Source organism: Aptenodytes patagonicus, chromosome 6 (genome assembly GCF_965638725.1).
Source record: "Aptenodytes patagonicus chromosome 6, bAptPat1.pri.cur, whole genome shotgun sequence".
NCBI classification, from domain to species: Eukaryota; Metazoa; Chordata; class Aves; order Sphenisciformes; family Spheniscidae; genus Aptenodytes; species Aptenodytes patagonicus.
The window spans coordinates 22414104-22434773 of record NC_134954.1 but is presented as its reverse complement, the minus strand read 5'-3'; the positions used below and the strand labels follow the sequence as shown (position 1 = coordinate 22434773).

Sequence of the window (20670 nt, the reverse complement as noted above, 5' to 3'; positions counted from 1 at the left end):
AATCAATTCAGTCAAAACCTATTACACCATCACCGCCAGAAACGGTTTCATAATGTTTTGGTGTGTTTGTAGTTGACCCGAGCTTCCACAGTGGCTCTAGACACAAAATAGCCCTCTTTTGGGGTCTCTCGTAGAGTTACTAAGTCAGAGGCGTGGGGGACAGCTCTGGTGGTGATAGCAGAGACTCAGCAAACTCATGACGTGCTGTCCCATGGCAAGTCCTGGTGTGGTTTACAGTAGTTTATATAAACAAGTTTTTTAGGTGAAGACTCTGCTTTCTGGCTTCTAGCAGTAATGAAAATTTCCTAAAGCTGTTAGCTGTATCGTTTGTGTCTGTGACGCAAACCGAGAACCTAAAAACTGGAGTGGTGCTCCCATTGCATTAGAAGCAAATAAAGAAATGAAGAAATCAGTTTACGTCACAGCTCCCAGCCGGGGGGGAAAGCACTGACTTCACCACATGAACCAAAGCAGAGGAAAGCAGAGCCTATTCTTCAGTTTCCTGAAATATTCCAGTCGTTTTCTTATCATTCTCCAAGTGTATGGTTGTGCTTTCTTGGTTTTATACTTAAAAAGGGAATTGTAAAGCAATGAAGGTGCGCCTCCGAGATTTCAGGCTTACATACGTGTAAGAGGATACATACATTTTCTTTCTTTTTCTCAAGAAAAGCATACAGTATTTACATTTTTAGTTTAAAACTCTTTGTCAAGTAATTAATTAAACGTAGTTCAAGAATTTTGAGGTGGCTACAAAATCTAAATATGTCTAGAAAGTAATACCTAAAAATAACTGTAGTACTTACAGTGGTTTATATAAACAAATTTTGTAGGTAGAGACTCTACTTTTTGGCTTCCAGCAGCAATGAAAATTTCCTAGAGCTATTAGCTGTATTGTTTGTGTCTGTGATGCAAACTGAGAACCTAAAAACTGGAGTGGTGCTCCCATCGCATTAGAAGCAAATAAAGAAAGGAAGAAATCAATTTACCAGCTGGAAAGTTATTAAATAGTGTAGACGCTTTTGTGGGTTATAAGTTGTGCAAATTTAAAGCAAAGCTATTTCTAAGTAAAAGGTAGACAGCCTTTTAAATGCTGAGTGGATTTTTGGGAGAGGGTTTCTTTTCCATTTAATACGTCTTTATAACGGGCAAAACTTGTAATGTCTTATTTTAATCTTAGTATGCTTTTTCTCTTCTCAAAACCTGTAGCTATTGTGTAGCTGCTGCTGCCCCAACTTACCCGCGATACAGGTTTTGATCTGTCCGTACCATGATATTCTGGGGGATCATGGATGATTAGTGAACTCTGAGATTTTGGAAATAGATGCCTTGTGAACTATAAATGAAGGATTATGGTCCCCAAGTCCATAGTTTAAGGCTCCTGAAATAAGAAAAGGCTAATCTGCAGGCAAGGGCTTTAGGAGACGCTGTGTGTCTGCGGATGCGTGAGGCTCGCCCTGCCCCATCAGCCTGGCATCTCTGAATGAGCATTCAACCTGCTCATTATGCCATTAAAAAAAAATAATGTTTATTTTAACTTAAATATTGTGCTTATTGAACTATACGGAAGGACTAATCATCAGTGTACAAACGGCTGCTTTCACTCTCTCTCTGTGTCGATACAGCGTGATGGAGACGGACCCAAGCGATTTCTGCTCCGGTCCTGTGCTTGCTGTGGTGTGCTGTCTCCTGATGTTTGCGAGGCTTTCTGAAAAATTACAGTGGAAAAATTATCCCTATACTAAAGGGATACTTCTTAAAAGTCGTGTATCATTAAAGATCATTTAGCTATTTTAGCCATTTAGTTACATGGAACACGCTTCGTAATTAAACTCTATGAAATAGAGAGCTAAAAAGCAGGAATAGTCAAAGATACCAGTAAGGATACCATAACTGTAGTCTAATTTTATGTTAAAATGTACACTTAGAGGAGTAATTGAGTACATTGCTCAATGTAAATGAGAAATGGCTCTATGGCCTTTAAATGAATTAATTATTTGCAGTCAGAAGAGCCTTATCTTTTTGATTTAGACTACAATCCCACAGAAACATATGCATTGCCTCTAAGTTCATGTGTAAGTCATCACGCTGAATTTAAAAGAAATACATATGTTCAAGGCATCAAGCATCTAAATATTTGCTGGTTATTTAAGTCTATATTGCTGTTCTCCAAAGTAATTGCAAGAAAGTTGTGCCATTCATTTTATTTAAGTATTTTTCTTCATTGGAAAAAGATCGGTTATTAAAGTCAAAGAAAAAATCCAGACACTCAGTAAACATGTAGGATGAGTGAAATACAGACTAAATTAACGATATTTAAGATGACATACATAATTATAACAGAAAGGTCAGGGTAGGTGGCAGCTTTCCCAAGTATATAGAGTGTCAGAAAAATCCCCAAAGTGTATATTTTAATTGAGTCGTGTTTTCTTTCCTTCACATTGAAGCATTAAGGTATTACCCCATTCCTGGGCCTGTGTTCCTATAATTTAACATGGCAAAATTCCCAGATCTACATTTTGACAGTAAAACCACATCATGCATGGGCTCCTTCCAGCAATGAAATAACACTTTGTATTTGTCTCCAAATCATCAGTTTCTTTTTCGATTTAAACAAAAATATATTTGATGTACGGGGAAAATAAATTTTACAAGAGTGAGGATGAATTGAACACTATTTTTGAAATGTGAGAAATGTGTGAAAAATGAAAGAAGCCAACAGATGCGACAGAAACAAACAAAACTATACAGCAAAGGGTAAATAAACCGTAAATAGAGTGCACGGCGTGTCCTGAGGAGCCGGGTTGATTGTACAGCCGTGACGAGCCCTGTGCACAGAAGCGATAGGCTGAGCCTCGTCCGTAGGCCTAACGTTTAGTCCTGTCCCAAGCTCCAGAAATGCAGGAGTTGGGTAGGCGGCCAGTGCAGGGGCTTCCCTGGACAAGGGCTGGGTAGGGACAGATGAAACCCCTTGCCGAAATAATCGACCACGTGCCCTCCCTTTGAAGATTTATGCTCATTAAAAACAAAACAAAAAATTGAATAGTACAGTCAGCCACTTAGGTTTTCGGTTTTCTTGGACTGAGTCTGGCTTAAAGTACTCATGCCAACAGCAACAGAAAGCTGGAGGGACGCTTTACCCCTTCTTGATCAGTACCAAGGCCTTTTTCCATCGGGAGAGAGGCCTTCAGGGGCTCCGTGTACTGGGACACAGGGAAAATTACTTCACTACACATATTCCCCGGAGTAGGAATTTATTATAATTGTTTTTTCCAATAACAATTGTAAGAAAGGGTTTTTTTCCCCTCCTTTTTTTAAGTCTTTGATTTGCAAATCAAAGACTCACCTTTTGATTAAGCCCATCCCAGTTAGCCAGCACCCCTCCCCGTGCTTCTCCAGTTACACTTTATATAGCTGAGTGCTAATGAACGGTGCATGTGGGGTAAACGGACCCTACTTCAATACCTAGGCTGGCTGGTGGTCTGTGGGGTTCTACTGGCTTGGTAACGTTGTCTGCCGTGTAAAAAGGAAGGACACAAAAGAAAAAAAGATTGTTTGTGTCCTGGGAGGGCTCCGTCCTCTAAGTGGGTGAATGGGATTAGCTAAATTAGAGGCTTGGAGCAGCAAAATATTCTTAAAGAATATAAAAAGAAAGGCTAACCAAATGTGAAATCCCTTCTTAGTCTTTTTTTATTTTGGCATCTCGTTTAGCGATGTACTCGTTAGCGGAGAGGTTTGAGCCCATGCCTTATCTCTGTGGCCCTATTCTGAGCTGTGTCTTAGAAGAAAGCGCATTTGTGTGTGCGTGCGCAAATACGTACGTACATTCATGCACGCACACACCAAAACCGCACCTCTGCATTAAAACAAATCAAACGCTTGGAAATGAAGGAAAAAAACAGAATCAAACATTATGACTTCTAAGTGCATAATTGCAAATTTTCCTCAGGGTCTCTGCCTCAGTCAGTGTTGTTTCATTTTGGACAGTCTTTAGTTAATAGGAACTATTAATTATTTTATATTCTCATTATTCAATATGCAGCTCTGTACTTTATTTGACTGTAGCTATTCAAACCTCATCTTAAAAGCAGCATTATGAATTTCTTCACGGGCTGTTCTGGGGGCTCATCACTACAGGGTCTGAACGTGTCACGAACATTAATGCTTTTATCCTCACAACAGCCCAGTGAGGTGAGTGAATATTATTAATTCTGGGTTTTTAAGAGGAGAGCAGAGACAGAAGTATAACGGGGTTTCAACTTTGGAGAACTTTAAAAGCAGAACATTGTCTTCAGCATACTTAATTTTGCATTTTGTGTACCCAAACCCAGCTCCCACTTACTTCAGTTGCCATACGTGATTTGTTCGGTACATCAGCCTGGTCAGACCCCTGTATTTCCCGCAGAAAATGGGCAGGGCGGTTAATGGCCATGCTGCGATTCTTCCCGTGAGATGGAGGAAAAGTCTGGTATCAGATGCAGTTCTTCAGGGCACATTAACTGCAATTAACGTCACCAGCTCTCCCTCCACCCCGATCTCCTTTGCCGTGCATTCTCCCGTTTGTGCAACCCGCCTGTTCCCTCCTGGCTTTTTCACTCCCACTTGGGATGGTTTCATCCCTACCTCAGGAGCTGCAGAGAGCTCCAGAGAAATGGATGCCTGGCTCTGTTAAACCATCTTCTTCACCATCATCTGGAGCAGCAGCAGCATTTAAAATAAAGTCTGAGGTTTTTAAGCTTGTAGATACGTGTTGGACATAACAAACCGTGCAACGTTGTGTATATTAAGCCTATCTTCAGACTTTCGGGGCTGAAAAATAAGAAATCTCGGTAAAGCAGGAGCAAACAGGATTTCCAAGTATTATGATTTGACTAAATGAAGGTGGATTTTGACCAGGAGGGCAAAAGCAGTAACTGAATTTTTAGAAGTCGTGTGCCAATAAATGGCAAATCAATGCCGTTTCACTGTGTCTTCATAAACAGCTGGACCAGCTGGACTGAAATCTTCTGCGAAACATCAAGCGTGGGGTAGACACGAGCACAGAAGACTTTAACCCAAAACATTTCAGGTTTGACAAACTTGCAAGCAACTCAAAGCAGGATCTTATAGCAGGATGGGTTAGGCAATCTTCACTGAAAGTATTGTTACCAGGGCAACGTATAATCTATATATATAAAAAAGAAGTCTTAAGCAATGGCCTAACAAGGGTCATCAGTACGGATTGAAAATAACCTTTTGCAAGTGGGCTCTACAAGACCTCTCAAAAACTTTGGCTAATGTGTTTTTGGTATCTCAAATTTTATTTTCTACCAAACTTGGGAGAAAAAATAGGAATGTTTTTGGCTAGAAAAATGTTTGGGATTGGGGTATGATCGTAGGCCAAGGTAATCAGCCTGCGTGGCAGGATTCCCAATCTGGAAACAGCCTGCCTTGCTGCCTTCCTTTGGTTTGGGTCGGGTTTGCTTTGTGGGTTATTTTTTTTCATGAAGTGAATCTCTGAAAACTGCTTCAGGATTTGTAGTGTTACAAGCTCCATCGGAGGTGGATTGATAGACCGGGGATAAGGGAGAGAGTCTAAATTGCAAAATACATTCATTTATTTGGCCGGCTGCGGTTTACAGATGACAGCCGCATCCATATTCACACCTGTACCTCTGCGCTACCTACCTCAAAGTGAGAAAATATGTACAAAGAGCATCGTATTGAAGGTTTTACTGGATTATATGTGTTTTGCTGCCCACGCTGTTTCGGGCAGAGTTTGTGCCAGCACCAGACTGCTCAGCGCTTTGCTGGCTGCCTGCATCGTGAAGAAGCAAGTTAGAGCATCTCAGCGTGGAGCCCGTGTCCGCCTTCACCAAAAAAAAGGGATGAATTAAGGAGCCTATGAAGCTAGGGGAGACTGTTCCTTTGGTTAAAGTTAACAGAAATTGTATCCATTTGTTTAAACCACAATCCCTTGTGTGAAGTCTTTTTATCTTCTGTTAAAAAATGGGGTTTTGTTGATCTCGGCGGCCGTGCCAACATTACATGTGTACTTACCACATGTCAAATGGGTATTTATCTGAGAGACCAGAGTGAATCTATGGGCTAAGTATGAGACTTAACTGAGAGTTGTCTTGTTTATGCTGGCTAAGGCCTAGATGAAATGGGATTTTAAATACATGTATCATATTTTATTGGTGCTAGACAGATACTTAGCTGGTGTGAATGGCATTATTTCATGTACCCGCTAAAGGCCTGGCCCAGGAAAGAAGCAAGAAAAATAATTAAAAACAAACAAACAACGATGTTTCTAACCCATGTTTCATTTTTCATTTAGCCACTTAAATTGTATTCAGTGTTTGAGGGCAACCAGAGGTGGTTGTAGCTCCTGTGCATTTCCCCTGATGTGTTACTGAGAATCAATATATGGACTGGAATAAAAGCATGGAAGTTACTGTTATTGACACTGAGCATCACAGTGGCACCATGTGTCAGCATGTGATACTGTGGAACTGTTAAAAAACACATATTAAATACCATATCTTGGAAAGACTCTGCAGATGATACCACGCTCTATAACGTGCAGTAGAAAAAAAAAAACTGGGCATGTGCAATCGCCCGTCTTCACTTTCAGCATCACTTTTTGAAGTGTAAACAAAGAAAGGTCCATGCAAAAGCCTAAACACCTGCAAAGTTTCAGCCCTGCTGTCCTCCACGTCTTACAGCGTGCCTCATCCGCAGCCCAAGTTCCGCTACTAATCTTATTTCCACGGTAGCCTACAATACACCATTTTTTTTTCTGCACATCCAGTGTACAATAACATTTTACGTGGAAGGACCTAGGTTCAGTTGTTTCTATACAGTTGGACCCCTGTATATAGTGGGGTGTGGCTAGATGCAGAAATACTTTTGTTTATCTGAATGTGTATAATAGATACGTGTATAGGTTTAACATAGACAAATTGTTATATATTATACGTATATGTAATATATACACTCGTTAGTTTGTACATACAATATAGAGGTTATTTGGAATAGAGATATATAAAAGATAGAAGAACCTAGTAATTGCCTTTAAGATCAGAGCACAAAGCATTACCTTGGATTTTACAAGGCCAGCGAGCAACAAAAGAGCAGTAATTTATGAGCTCAGCGTAAAAGAATAGCATAATTGCATTAAAAATTAATGCTAATGAACACTAAAATGGGGAAGGTGGTTATGATGAAAGTTTGTATTCATCTTCCCTGGTTTGAATGATGGCTAGTGGCTTGATTAATGGCTTAATTTCTATCAATTAGCGGGGAAAAATCTCCTACGAGACAAGGGTAAATTGAGCATTGAATTACATATCTTGCTTTTGTGTGCTGAGAAAAAAGAGCGGCGTATCTCTGATATTAGCCACAGTGACAAATGCGGTGTGCCCTGCACCGGCTGCGCCGGCTCTCCCGACGGGCTGCTGGCGTGCGGTTCTGGGGTGCTGGGGGGCGGCCGGCAGACGGCCAGCCAGCTCGCCGGCCCCGAGCCTGCGCCCCGTCATCCCCGTCCACGGTTTCTTTTGCTCCCTCTATTAAGGGAAGAAAAATATCCAGCAATTTTAAGCGTATTATGGCTGTTTCCTACCACTTTATTAGCTGAGTTTGACTTTTTCCTTGAATATTTTCAAAAATACCCTAAAATGCCTCAAAATGTGAGCGAATGTAGGAAATAGCACATGCGCGAAAAGCGCAACGGTGAAGGCAACCTGCATGCAGGTCAAATGCATGGCTAGAGCAGAAGTCCAAATGTTCTTAAATTGCTTAAATTAAATGTTCTTAAATTCAGAACTCAATTGCTAAAGTTTCCCATTGTGCCTTCTGCTTGATTTTATACCCAATACTTCCATTCTTTTTAAATAAAAAGCTATTAGTGTCCAGACTTGTTTTAAAATACTGTGAAAGCTGTTATAATTATAATGTATTAAAATAGCATGTTGTAAATATTCTAGTACTCTCTCTAGTAAGTACTAGAGTATTTACAACATGCTATTTTAATACATTATAATTGTAGTACCAGAGTACTTACCATTAAGTTTGAAGAATACAAATTAACAATAAAAACTGTCTCTGGCTACAGTTGCTCGTTTTAGAGTATGCTTTATTGTTTCTGTGACTTTGGCTGGAAAAAGTTCTTTCTCTGGAAATCTCAAGAGCTAGGAAATAGTGTGGCCAAGTGTTGAAACAGCGCTTTGACACAGCTCACAGGATCTGGAAACGTTAGTGGCAACAAGCAGTTTTTATCATGACTTAAAGTTGTTAGAGGGCAGAGGTAGTTTTGAAATTAATCCCAAATTCCCCTTCGGCTGCACATCGGTGGTCGCCCCGGCAGGGATGCTCGGCTCGCAGCATCTTCAGGGCTCATCAGCCACAATTTTCCGAACGCCTCAGACAAAGGCGGGGATGCGGCCGGCGTTGTGCGTGGCGGTGCCTCCCTCTAACGGCTGGCCCTGCGGAGGCCGGGCTGCTCGCCGGGCTGCGAGACTCTCCGGGTCGGAAAGCAGGGGTGAGGTGGCCTTCATCCCCGGGGGGCTCCCACCGCCTCCGAGGGTTTCACCTGACTCAAGCCAGGCAGGAGGAGAAGGGACTTGGGGTGAGGGGGGAACATTGCGTTTGCACAAAAGCTTGAGGGAGGAGTTCATTTCTTGCCTGATTTGCTCCGGTTTTCCCTAAAATGATTGTACCGGGCTGGCTGGTGCAGGTCTTGCTTTTGAGATCGCCAGTCCCGAGATGGCTGTTGAGGGCACCAGTGAGGTCCTCCACGCAGCTCTGCCAGTGACCCCGGGCATCCCTGGACGCCGGCACTTGGACACTGGGAAAGGTGTTAGGACTTGCGGTCAGCCTCTGCAAACACCTGCAGGCTCAGGTGTGTGCACCTGTGTCAGGGGACGACCCCCGTTAGCCGTTGCCCATTGTCTCCTGCACAGAGAAAAGATTGGAGGGGAGAAAAAAAAACCTAAAAAACAGAGCTCCAAGTTTCGTAAAGTCTAGAGGTGACAAAAATGAAGTGAATCCCACCCATCCTGCTGGATTTTCCCTCCTCCTCCTAGTGCTTTCATTTTGTTTAATATAAGCATTTCAGTGCAATGCACTGTAGAAGACAATATGTCTCAAAGCCATGTAGTTTTTTGTCTCTCCACTGCAAATTGTCTAGATGAAAACTTCATTTTTCTTTCAATATGTCAATTTGCACAGCTTAAGTAAAAATAGGAAGCAGTTAAAAAGCACCGGGCATGTGAAAAACCACAGTTCTGTTGAAAAAACATACAGTTCTGTAACGCAGTTGTTACTGTATCCATACAGTTGTATATATACAGTTGTATAAAAATTATAGAGTGTCACCTAAGCTAACCCTAAATAAAATGGGATGAAGGGGAAAATATTTTCCTCTTTAGTTGGTTTGTTTAGTCTGGTATCTATTTGTGTTTTCTTCTTTTAATCCTCAACTCATAAATAAAAGAGCAGAAAAAATAGCAACTTTTTTCTGTAAGTATTTCAAAGCATATATTTCAAAGTCAGTGAAATTAACCGGCTGTATCCCTTTAAATATAATTAGTAAACTATGAAGAAACTTATATTCTGAGGAATATTTTAGGTTTATTATGTCATTGCTTTGATTCTTAAGTTAGACCCGCTTGAAAGAAAACTCTCTAGGTAAAGGCATGGATTCATGTTCATGGTCAGGATTATAGATTAGCAATGAATCCAGTACGCATTACAAATTTACACCTAAAGATTATACAAGAAATACTTAAAATACGTTTTTATTTAATGGGTCATTCACAAGATATTATTAGTCGTTTAATGCTTCTATTTCAATGCTTGTTAAATTCTTAGCGGGCTTCATCACCAGTTTTGTCTTTAGAAATAAGCAAAGAAATGGGAATATTTTACGCAGAGTTTGCAGGCAAGTTACTTTTTCTTTTATCTGATTCTCTGGTGTGTCTAATTATTGTACGTGTGAAATTTTTGGACTGCGTCTAAAGGATTAATACACGTTTTATTTCTAAAGTGACATTTCAAATTATTGCTAATACAGACTAATTCAATATGAAAATAGCAGCTATAAAGGATGTATATATATTTATATATACATGGAAAGATGTAAATGAGATGGGAAGTGTAAAATATTGAATCATCTCTGAAGGACAGTGTTCCCAGTTAAATCCTCCGTGCCTGGGGTAACGGGGGCAAAAAAGCCTTAGATTACAATAAAATTACCTTAACTAAATGTTCCCCTAATAGAATCAGTTTTACGGTAAGGGGCATGAATAGCGATGTTTTTAAACCCGGGCGGTGTTCAGGGGGAGGTTGTGGGGCCGGGCCGGGCGCAGGCTGCACCCCGCCATTGCCGCCACCGCCCTCCCCGTGCCCCAGCACCCCACGGCTCCCCGTGGGGTGGCTCCCCCAGCCACGCTGCTGCGCGGTACCGCCACGGCTGAGTGTCAGTGGGAAAGAGCTGGTGACATGAATGGTAATTGTGACTGCTGCTAGAATCGCCTTTTTATAAAAAATGGCCTCGACGAGCCCTAATACAAGATTTAGTTTATTTTTTTCGCTATAACACGGTAAAAAGACTTGCTGTGCAGTGAGTTAGTATTGATTTTTTTTTTTGTCTGTAGCCTCTTAGCTTTCTGACTCCATTATTTTTGATTTTACTATGAAATACATATCCTTTCTACTGACATCTGACAAACAACATATGGAAGTCGTTTTATCTACCAATAATGTGTTTGTCAAAAAAATCATACGCTAATGGGTTATGCTTCCTCCAGTCCATTTTCCCCAAGTTAATGTCACTGATGTAATTCTAAACATTTAGTGATTTTTGCCCCCTTAATAATTTGTCATTCCCGTAGGTTTGTATAAGATTCATGTAAGATACTAATAACAGGCTGGGAACTGACTGTAGGTTTTGTGAAGTAAGAGTTGAGCAACTGATTTTAAATCCACGTTCACCTGCCTTTCTCTGATACCTAGTTTTAACACTGTGACTACCAGGCACACTTACCATTCCTTTATTTACCCGCAGACCAGATGTACCCAAGAGCTTGATGAATTATGATTCCCTCTCCCTAGTAGGGCATTAGTATATTTGTTTTTATACTTCCTATGGGATCCTTAGGAATCTTTTTTAAAAAAGAAGACGTTAGCAGGAAGGCAACAGAACTTTTAAACACAAGCTTAATTGTAAGCGAGTGATTTTTTCCTTCTAAATTCAAAAGAATCGGGCTTAAAGATGTACTCATGCACTTTGCTGTAGTGCAGCTGTTGTCCTAAGCCTTGCCAAAGCCAAAGCCTCAGTAAAGCTTCCCGCGGCACGTGGCTGGCCGTGCAAGGGACCAGCACATCTCTGCCCATGTCCCTCCCGGCTATCACCCTCTCTCCTCTCTTTCCAGCCAAGGAAACCCTGCATCTCTGGGATCCAGACAGCCTTTCTTCCCCTGGGAGGTTTTAGCGTACTGCTCGCTGCGTGTTTCCTGCAGTGGTGCAAACCTCGTGCTTGGCCTCAGTGAAGTTATTAAAACATCAGGTACGAGCTCACTGCCTGAAGCAGTCAGAGTGCTGTAAGCGGTTATCCAGACTCAGCATCAGTGTATTTGACTTTCTGCACATTCAACGTATGCAGAAATAGTTAGCATGTCCCTGATTTTTCTGTTCATCATATCCATAGAGACTAAACAATATTCCCAAATAATTTTTAAGCAACGGGGCAGGTTCTTGTTTGCTGCTTGACAGTTACATCTCTTCCTATCTTTTGTCTACCTTACCTGTTCTATAAATGCCGCTCACAGCAAAAACTGCCCACTACTCTCTGATACAGTGCCTCGACCGTTTCAGGCTGGCCCCAATGTACTATGTAGAAAGCAAATGGTTTTCATAAGTAAATAAGATGGAGATAAATTGGTTAAAATTGTAAACGAAAGCTTGCAGTTGGCAGAATGAATTCAAGATTTGCTTGTCACTGCAGTTAGACGTAGAAGTAGGTAAGGAAGATTAACTGAGCTGTGAATCTGAAGAAGCAGAAAATGAAACAGACAGTAAAGCAAATACCTTTGTGTCAGATGTACCGTAATGAACAAGCCACACTACCCAGGACTGAAAAGAAAGCAGTTTTGCGGTACAACCTGTTGATAAAAAATGAGTTGTTAATTTAGTGTGGGCATCTCCATTCCAGAAATATTTCTGAGCTGCTATTAGTTTATTTGCTCATCTGGAGCTCTGCTTACTTGTCATTAATAGACTCAAATGAGTTTTCAGTGGTTAGTCATTGCAGAAGGATATAACTTAAGTTTCTTTTTTTCTTGTGCAAAAGAGAAAGTATTTTGCAGTGTATGTGTATACCTACATGAATTTGGATTTAGAGTTTTGTATACAGAGAAAGAATTTGGTACATCTGAATTTCTGAATAATTCTGCAAGCTCTTTTGGTCTGCAAGCACTTTTCCTGATTTTAAATATCCTTTGGTCTCTTTAGAACAACAGTTTTAACCTTTTATACATACAGATGTATATACTACAAATATATAATTACAATTGCTCTTTTATTTAAATTTGTGTTTTATGTAGTGTTTGAAGTATTCTTGTGTATTCATGAAATTTTTGATCAAACTTCACGGTTATCCTAAGTTGCTTTTTCCTCATCTTTTTGGCAATCTCCTTTTTACTTTGTCACTTGGGACCATGATTCTGTGACTCATGAGCTCACCTCCTCAGTACCAGATCACTCAGCCACACAGAACCGACCTGCAGAGGCATGGGCAGACACAGTTGCACTTTCTTTCGAGCCATCTAGAAAAAGAGTTTATACTGAGAGTGTTAGCAGATAGCTGGCCTCTGAACTCTGGCTGGTGCAGACATACCTGCTCTGACATCAAGCCTACCAGCACAAAACCTTTTAAAAACAAATTTGAATTAGAAGAAGAGTTTGTACTGGATCAGCCTGTGCACGATGTTGCTGCCGCATGTTACGTCTGAGTTTCAGAGACAATGTCCTGTTTTGTTGGACTGTGGCTGTAGTGTGAGCTTTCACCTTACAAGTGAGCTGATTTAAGCACTTAACTTTTGGCGAAAGGAGTAACGCCAGACTGCACAAGAGGCACGGGGGAGAGAGAAGTCGGACCATCCCTTTGGCAACTTAGATCAACATAGCTGTAATAGGAAGCTTCACTGTCATCCATCAGTAGTTTGATTTTTAAAAAGAAGTACATCTTGCGTTGTGAATGCTCTTAGTCTCCTACCAGTCTAATCTATCCAGAAGATTGTCTGGTTGAGCAGTGAAAGAACTGGCAAAACCTACCTGACAGCACCCCAGTTACGTGTTTAGCGTAGCTTGTACTAAGGTTGGCAGGAGCTGCTCTTCTTCACCATAATGTCACTGGGAGCTGCATTCGCGTCATCAAAATAAAATCTCAACCTGGGATTCAAAAATATCTTGTGAAATACATGTGCGCTGTGAGACCTCACGGTACAATAAAGAAGCGATTTTGCTCATTTGATTAGACAGCTGCAATTTTGTCACCTATGAATCGTATAAGCACACAATAGTTAGTGTGTACATTAGGAATATTTTATTACCAGATTCTAAGATTTTTTTTGTCAAATTCACCTAATGGTGTAACTCTTAATGCCAAACTAATCACATAGCTTGTCGTGAAGAGAACACAGATGATGGCACATCTCTCCGGACATCCGCAGCTGAAGCCAAATTCACCTCCCTACAAGCAGAAGTAGTTTTACTGCTACGTACAGATGGTACTCCACTGAGTTGTCTGCACTGTCCCCAAATCTTTAACTTCTCCAGGAAATCCTCATGCCATAAATCTAGCAGTTATCCTGCGAGGACATCTCTAGCAAATTCTTAAGTTAGCATTTTGAATGATATCATACATTGAACAATAATGGCCAACTCACTGTTGTTATTTTTACTAAAGGAGAGAGTTTTTCTTTGTAACAGAGCACTTTAGGCTGCATTACAAGTTTCTTTTCTGGTATGTACTGTTGTAAAATATATTCAAGGCATTGCTTAGACACGGCATTTATCATAGGCTTACACTAATGTATACTGACATTACACCTTCTCTTTGTAGACCAAGCCACCCTAGTAGAGCAAGTGAAACGAGTAAAAGAAATTGAAGCTATTGAAAGTGACTCCTTTGTTCCACAGACATTCAGATCAAGTAAAGAAGTCAAAAAGGTAAGTTTTCAATATCCTTTCTTGGTGCATAATCCTTTCAAAGTCAGGTGGAAGCTGCGCTACTAATACAGTTTCCATCCATGAAAGAGCATCAGTGTTGACAATCCTGAATCCCACCAACGACTCTTCTATGTTCTTGGTGTGGAGTTCAAGGGAGAAGACATTTAAATGTGTAAGGATTTCAAAGAAATCAACTGTTTTGACAGTATATGCTACCTATGCTGAGCAACTCTGATTTTTAAAAATTCTTTTAAAATCGTATAAAATAATGAAGATTTTTTTTAGGAAAAGCAGAAGAATTAAAATCCAGAAGTAATTGAACACTTACATTGTAATTAAAGGTAGAGATCAGTATTTTTAATTCTGCGTAACTGAAGCCAGACTTTAAGACCACATTTAGTCCCTGAAACAAAACGGCATTGTTTTCAGACAGCTTTCCAAAAACCTAACATGAGACATCCAGGTTTCAGAATTTTACCTGCATTTTGGCTGCCAAGTCTTCTAGGGAACTCGGATGCTTTTGTCCTTGGAAGTAGGCAAGCAAAGGCTGGTTCAGTTTTTCCATCTAACGGTGAGGTGTTTTGAATTATCACTGTTTGTTTCCCCCAGAACATGCATTTTCTTGCCTTTCCAGAAGTCTCCAAGAAGTTCATGCAGCTTCTTCAGGAAGTGATCCAAAACCCCAATGCTACGGTTCTGCAAGCTCCCCCACTGCCTTTGGCAATACTGTTTTTTTGCACTTCATGTGTTCAGTCTGGACATTAGTCCATGTCCAGTGTGTTCCTGCTATGCACGCTGGGAAGTATTTGCATGAGGATCCTTTTGCGGGCACGTGTTGCAATGGGAAGAAAGCTGAATGCTCGGTTAAGATACTGCCACGTTTGGGAGCTTGAGGATAAAATACTCAGATGTGTTTCTTTCTTTTTAGTCAGCAGAGCCTACTGAACTACAGTACGAACCTGTAACTATCGGAGTGGGAACTGGTGATGCATCTGCTCCTGAAAAAGAACCACCACCTGCCAATATCCCTACTGCCATCAAATATCAAGATGATAATTCTTTAGCACATCCAAATGTAAGTGTGTCGATATTTACTTTATCTTTAGAACAAGACAGCCCATTGAATGAGAGCAGGTTCACGTGACCTAACAACCATTTTGCTGTGCTGCTCATCAAATAATCTGTGGTCTGAAGACCATTAACTAATGGGCCACTCATTGGCTCAGAAAGGATCACGCTCCTTGCATCATCCAACAGAGAATAATTACAAAAGAAGTTGTTCACCAGTGATGTAGTTTTAGAGTTACAAACAAATTTTATAACAAAGTAGCATACTCATTTAATGCAGGGGAATTTAAGATCCTGTTCGTATAAAAATTCCTGTTCAATAAAAATTTAGGAAAAATTGCTTTTGGTTTGTGTAGTGGGAAACCTGGTGGAAGACTCAGAACTTGCCCACCTTGCCAAATTGTAAAGCTTTAAATACATGACAAACTTAAGATAATTTTAAATCATTGTGGCTAAACTGATGCAGATTCCTTTGTGACCGCTTGTAATTGGAAATAGGAGTACTTACAGTAGAGTTTTTTTAAGAACTAGCAAGTTAAAAATGACTTGCAGTAAATGAACTAATGCAAGTTCTGTATAATGAACATCGCTAACAAAGATCAAGACCTACACAATATGACAAACTTGCTGTTTCAGGAGGAGACTGAAATTGTAATGTCTTGGCTTTCCAATTGTTAAAGTCTCTACCTTTACTAATGTATTTATATCACCTTTGTATTTTAACACCCCTATGCAGCTGGGCTTTTTCTTTGGGCACTGAAATAGCTGATACATATTTCAACAGATTATAACAAATAAAGAGAAAGTTAATGAGTTGCGCCTACTTTTCTTCCTCTCCCCCTTGTCTCTCAGCTGTTTATTGAGAAGGCAGAAGCAGAAGAGAAGTGGTTTCAGAGGCTGATTGCTCTTCGGCAAGAAAGACTGATGGGCAGTCCGGTGGCCTGAGTGAACTGCTGTGACCATCACATACTAGTTCTCCACGAATGCTAAGAAATCCTTCCATTAAATTGTTTTATTTTTCTCTTTTGAGGGGATTTTAACACTTAGTATGAGTTGTACAGAGAATAAATATTTCATCTGAACAAACAAGAATGTTCTATCCTCCGTTTTTCTTCCGAACTCATTGCTGGGTGACTTGTATCGCTGAGCTACCCGCTGTAGATGGGAAGGCTATCGGAGCAGTGTAATTTTCTTTTTTTTGTACTGAATTCCTCTGGGGTGCAAAAAACCTGACCAAATCAAAAAAATATATATAACCATGTAGCAGTTTAAAGATAAATGAAAAAATAAGACTGTCAAAGTTCAGATTTACCAGCGCTCAGACAGTAGGAGTACAAGCGATACCGCCCGGGGCCATTACATCTTCTGCGGCTGGAGGAGGATTCAGGGCAAATGATATCGCTGTTATCTCTTCTTCCTTCCGTTCTGCACTGCGGTAGCAGCTTTTGAATCCCAAACATCTGTGGACAGTCTCCTTGCTGAGGGGCTCTGCTAAATTGATGCATAATTTAGTAACAACAAATTTGTAAAGTTTTCAGCAGGTTTCAAGAAATATTATTTTCTGAGCAATTTTAAGCACATTAAATTATTCGGTAATCTGGAAAAGACAGCTTTCTATGAACTCTTAATGGGAAATACAAATATTATTGTGTGTAATGGTACAGACCTTTGTCAAACAAGACTAATGGCATACCTATTTCTGTATAAAGCGACTGCTTTCAGTCTATGAAGCTTCCGTTTGTCCAGGTTTGACTTTAAAATAATAAAAGATTAGTCCTATTTGAACATATTGAATTTATCCTGAGTATACTTACAAAAAAAATCTGTCCGTCATCCAACTAAATGCCAGAAATCAACCAAATAAAATACAAAAGTATTTATTCTGAGGTATCTAGCAAAACTGAGAGAAAACTATTAAGTAAGTAGAAGACTAAAATAAGCCCCCCACCTCTGGACATACCTCATTGGAAATTACCTGCATCAGCTTTCCCATGTGAATGAAGAAATTCATTTTGTGTTGCTTTTCCTTGTTCTCAGATCTGTGGTGAAAAAAAAAAAATGGAGGATGATTCTGGAAATGTGCTTTGGTTGTCTTATTTTTTTTAGATCACTGATGTAAAAGGAAAAAGTATTAAATTTGCATTCTAACACATTTTTACTTTTTCTTTATAAACAGAGTTAGTTTTACTTGGTCCTGCATTAAAGTGGTTCTCTGTGTTTCAAGACTACCTTGTCTGCAACAAAAAGTGGTAAAAAAATTGTTTCCTTTGTTTCATTTCAGCATTTTCAAATGGTAAATGTTTGTCATTGTTCTCTCTTCTAATCTCCTTCTGTGTTTCTTTCATAGTAAATAAAAATTATTTGATATCCATGTAAGGTACAGGTGTAAATTCCTCTTTTTCACACGTCATGTTGGATAATTTTGGTATTTTTATTGGATGCAAAATGATTCCTTTTATGTAATTCGCAACCCTATAGGATATTAAAAAATTCTACAAACTGATCTGTTATGGTAATAATGGGGTGTACCTACTATTGCTTATCAATCAAGAACTAAATTTGTCCAGCAAGTCCATGCTGGAGGAGAATTGTGAGCAAGATCTGGAAAGAAAATGGAAATGCGTTTAGATAATCTGAACTGAGTAGAAATATGTACTGAAATATGCCAAACATAATTTGAAACACGGAGCAAATCATTAGAAGTTGATTTTTATAGTTCCAGTTGCAGACTAGTGATCAGAATAACCAACAGATAATTACTCAGAACTCAGTAGTTTTCATGAAATACGTAACTTGTTTATTGCCCCAGTGTCTGTCTGTCTGGAGACAGTTAAGAAGAGGGTTTTTTCTATTTTAGGCCCTATATTCTGTCACCCTATCTCAATTCCTACTTTGAACATTCATTATGCATACTTGAAGTTTATGAAGTTATTGGTGTTGGGAGATGAAGGAATTGTCAGGATGGAGTTTTTGCCTAGATACCATCTGTTACAAATTAGAAAATGTACTGTCCTTGTTGTTACAAACCTGCAAGTTCATGCAATACAGATTTCTAGAGGTGCCTAAAGCAAGTCAGTGATGCTCAAGTGTGTGTCCTGGAGGTGAGAGCTCACATGGAGCTGACTAGCGACCTTAGCAATGCCAGATGTTGTGTCTTGCAAGTGAGTTTTAATCTTACTGTGGATCCCTCGTTGGGTACGGCTAAGCTGAATATTCAAAACACTGATCATCGAGATATGAGTGGCCTTTTGCAAGATTCACTTGCAGGGAGGCTCAGTGCTTTCCGAAGCTGAGCCCTATGGAAGGGGCGCTGGATCAGTGCTCTGCCTTGCCGATAACCTGCTGTCGCTGATTCCACAGCTTAAACCTTCAGCAAAAATAGACGCTGTCCCACTGCCTTTGCTCCTGTAGAGTAAAATAAAGGTTGTATAAGGCCAGTCATAGGGTTCTAAGTGTAAATATTTAGACTGCAGCACTCTTGATTCAAGTTGTGTAAACTATTTTGCTTTTACTTGAATAGCATCCTGTGATAAATTATTCATTTTCCTGTCAAAGGTAGGCAGATATTTGAGTGTCAGAAATGAAATATGGAAGAAGGCAGCAACATCAGAAATAAACTTCACTCTGTAACCAGCTGTGCACGACTAAGGAGAATTTTGACAAACTTACTGCTTAAAACTATTTTACAAGACTTGGACACGTTATAAATGGATTGTATCCAAACACATGTGCACTCCACCATTCCACGTGTTACCTAATCAGCCAGATACAAATTTAATTAACTGTGTCGTAATGTGGACATGAAACCCGTATCAATGTATACAAATTAATCGCCACTAACCTGGAAAAATGCACTGCTGACTCTCAAGCCATGCTTCTCCTGATCCAAAAAAGAGTGACACCTTTCGACAATAATCCTACTTTCTTAGTTTCTTTGCTTCTAAGGTCTTCTGATGTTCTCACATTTAGCATTTAGGACTCTTGCCTACGGAAAGTTTTTTTTTTGTTTTTGTATTTTCCACTTTGCTTGGTGCTCCTGGTGAAAGGGAATGGATTCCTGATTAAGAAAGGGAAAGAAAAGAGCTGTTTGTTAGTTATCCAACTAAAACATGGGACTTTTAGCTGTGTTTTGCAGTCTGTAGAGACGGCAGTGACATGGTTTTGTCATTCAGGACTTGTGACGGGGAGTCTCTGATACAATCAGCTCTAACACAAAGTTCCTCCTGTTGCCAAACTACCTTAAATCTGACTCAGATGAATGGTGTGTAAGAGTGAAAAGATAATGCTGTAACTTGAGCCATTCAGACTTCTGGTAGTCAGCAAAGACCTCTACCCCTAGAAATTACATTAGCAAGCTCATTTCACTTAGCCTGCTGAACAGCCACCGTCAATTAAAATCAAACCAGGCTGATTTTGATTTGATAACTTTTAGGTAAAATGTTCACTAGCCCTTCCTGATTTCTTGAGTCATCCAGCATCTCCAAAACTATTTTTTATTATGATAATTCCTTGAAAAGGAGCTGTGTTTAGTTTTTAAATTATTATTATTGTTACAACGTTTTAGAAAGATTTTTGCTACTAAAATAGTGGTATCTAAGAAAACACTGCCAGCCAGGAGATCGAATTTTGCTACTGCTGCTTCAGTCGCTCTGATATGAGCAGGACTGGATGATCCCGAAGGCTGTTTTTCCATCAGTAACCCAAAACCAACCTTCTCAATGATTACAGTTTTCCATTTGTCAAGTTACAAGAAGGAAGTTATTTTTAGTGGAGATCCTTGAACTCTAGAAACCTGTTTCAGGAGAGATCAGCTTGAACCTATGACTTAATCCACATATGACACAGGGCTGCGGCGACTCTTCAGCTTGCAGCAGTAATAAAAAGCAATGCTAGAAGTATTATTACTCCAGAATTTAAAATATTCACCATTTGTAATTTTGACTTAGCACAGCATTGCCCAATTTCTTTTTTCCTGACCGTCCCCCCCCCTCCTTGTCTCCCTCCCTTGCTAAGACCTAGGAAAAAAGAGTAGCAGTGGCTGGGCCAGATTATGTGACGCTGGGGAGCAAGGCTTAGACACTGAGTCACTCTGGAATTGCCACTCCGGGGTGAGATGTGACACGATATGTCTGCTCTTTCAGGAAGGGTGCAGGAGTTGAAGCTCAGCCCAGAGAGGGGAGGAGGGAGCTCAGTGCTAACACCAGCGCTGAGCTGTGCTTCGCTTCCAGCTGGGCTCCCCCCATCAAGGTGTGCGCCTCGTGAGCTGGAAATGGTTAGGCCACGATTTAAACCCAGGTGAAAATGAAAATCGCTACTTCGCTATCGTTTTGCTTCTTCAGAAATATAGACTGGGGATGCATGGTTGCAGGGATAGTAATGATATGAGAAGCCTTT

The 20670-nt window shown here is 40.2% G+C and overlaps 1 protein-coding gene across 1 annotated transcript in view; it reads left to right on the top strand.

Moving 5' to 3' along the window:
• The window catches only part of RSRC1 (arginine and serine rich coiled-coil 1), a 179267-nt gene extending 161615 nt beyond the window's left edge, over positions 1-17652 (top strand). Inside the window, exons 8-10 of the mRNA XM_076341466.1 lie at positions 14102-14208; positions 15137-15283; positions 16129-17652. Coding sequence (XP_076197581.1) covers positions 14102-14208; positions 15137-15283; positions 16129-16221 — 347 coding nt within the window. The 3' untranslated portion in view covers positions 16222-17652. The remainder of the gene's footprint in view (positions 1-14101; positions 14209-15136; positions 15284-16128) is intronic.
• The last annotated feature ends 3018 nt before the right edge of the window (positions 17653-20670 follow it).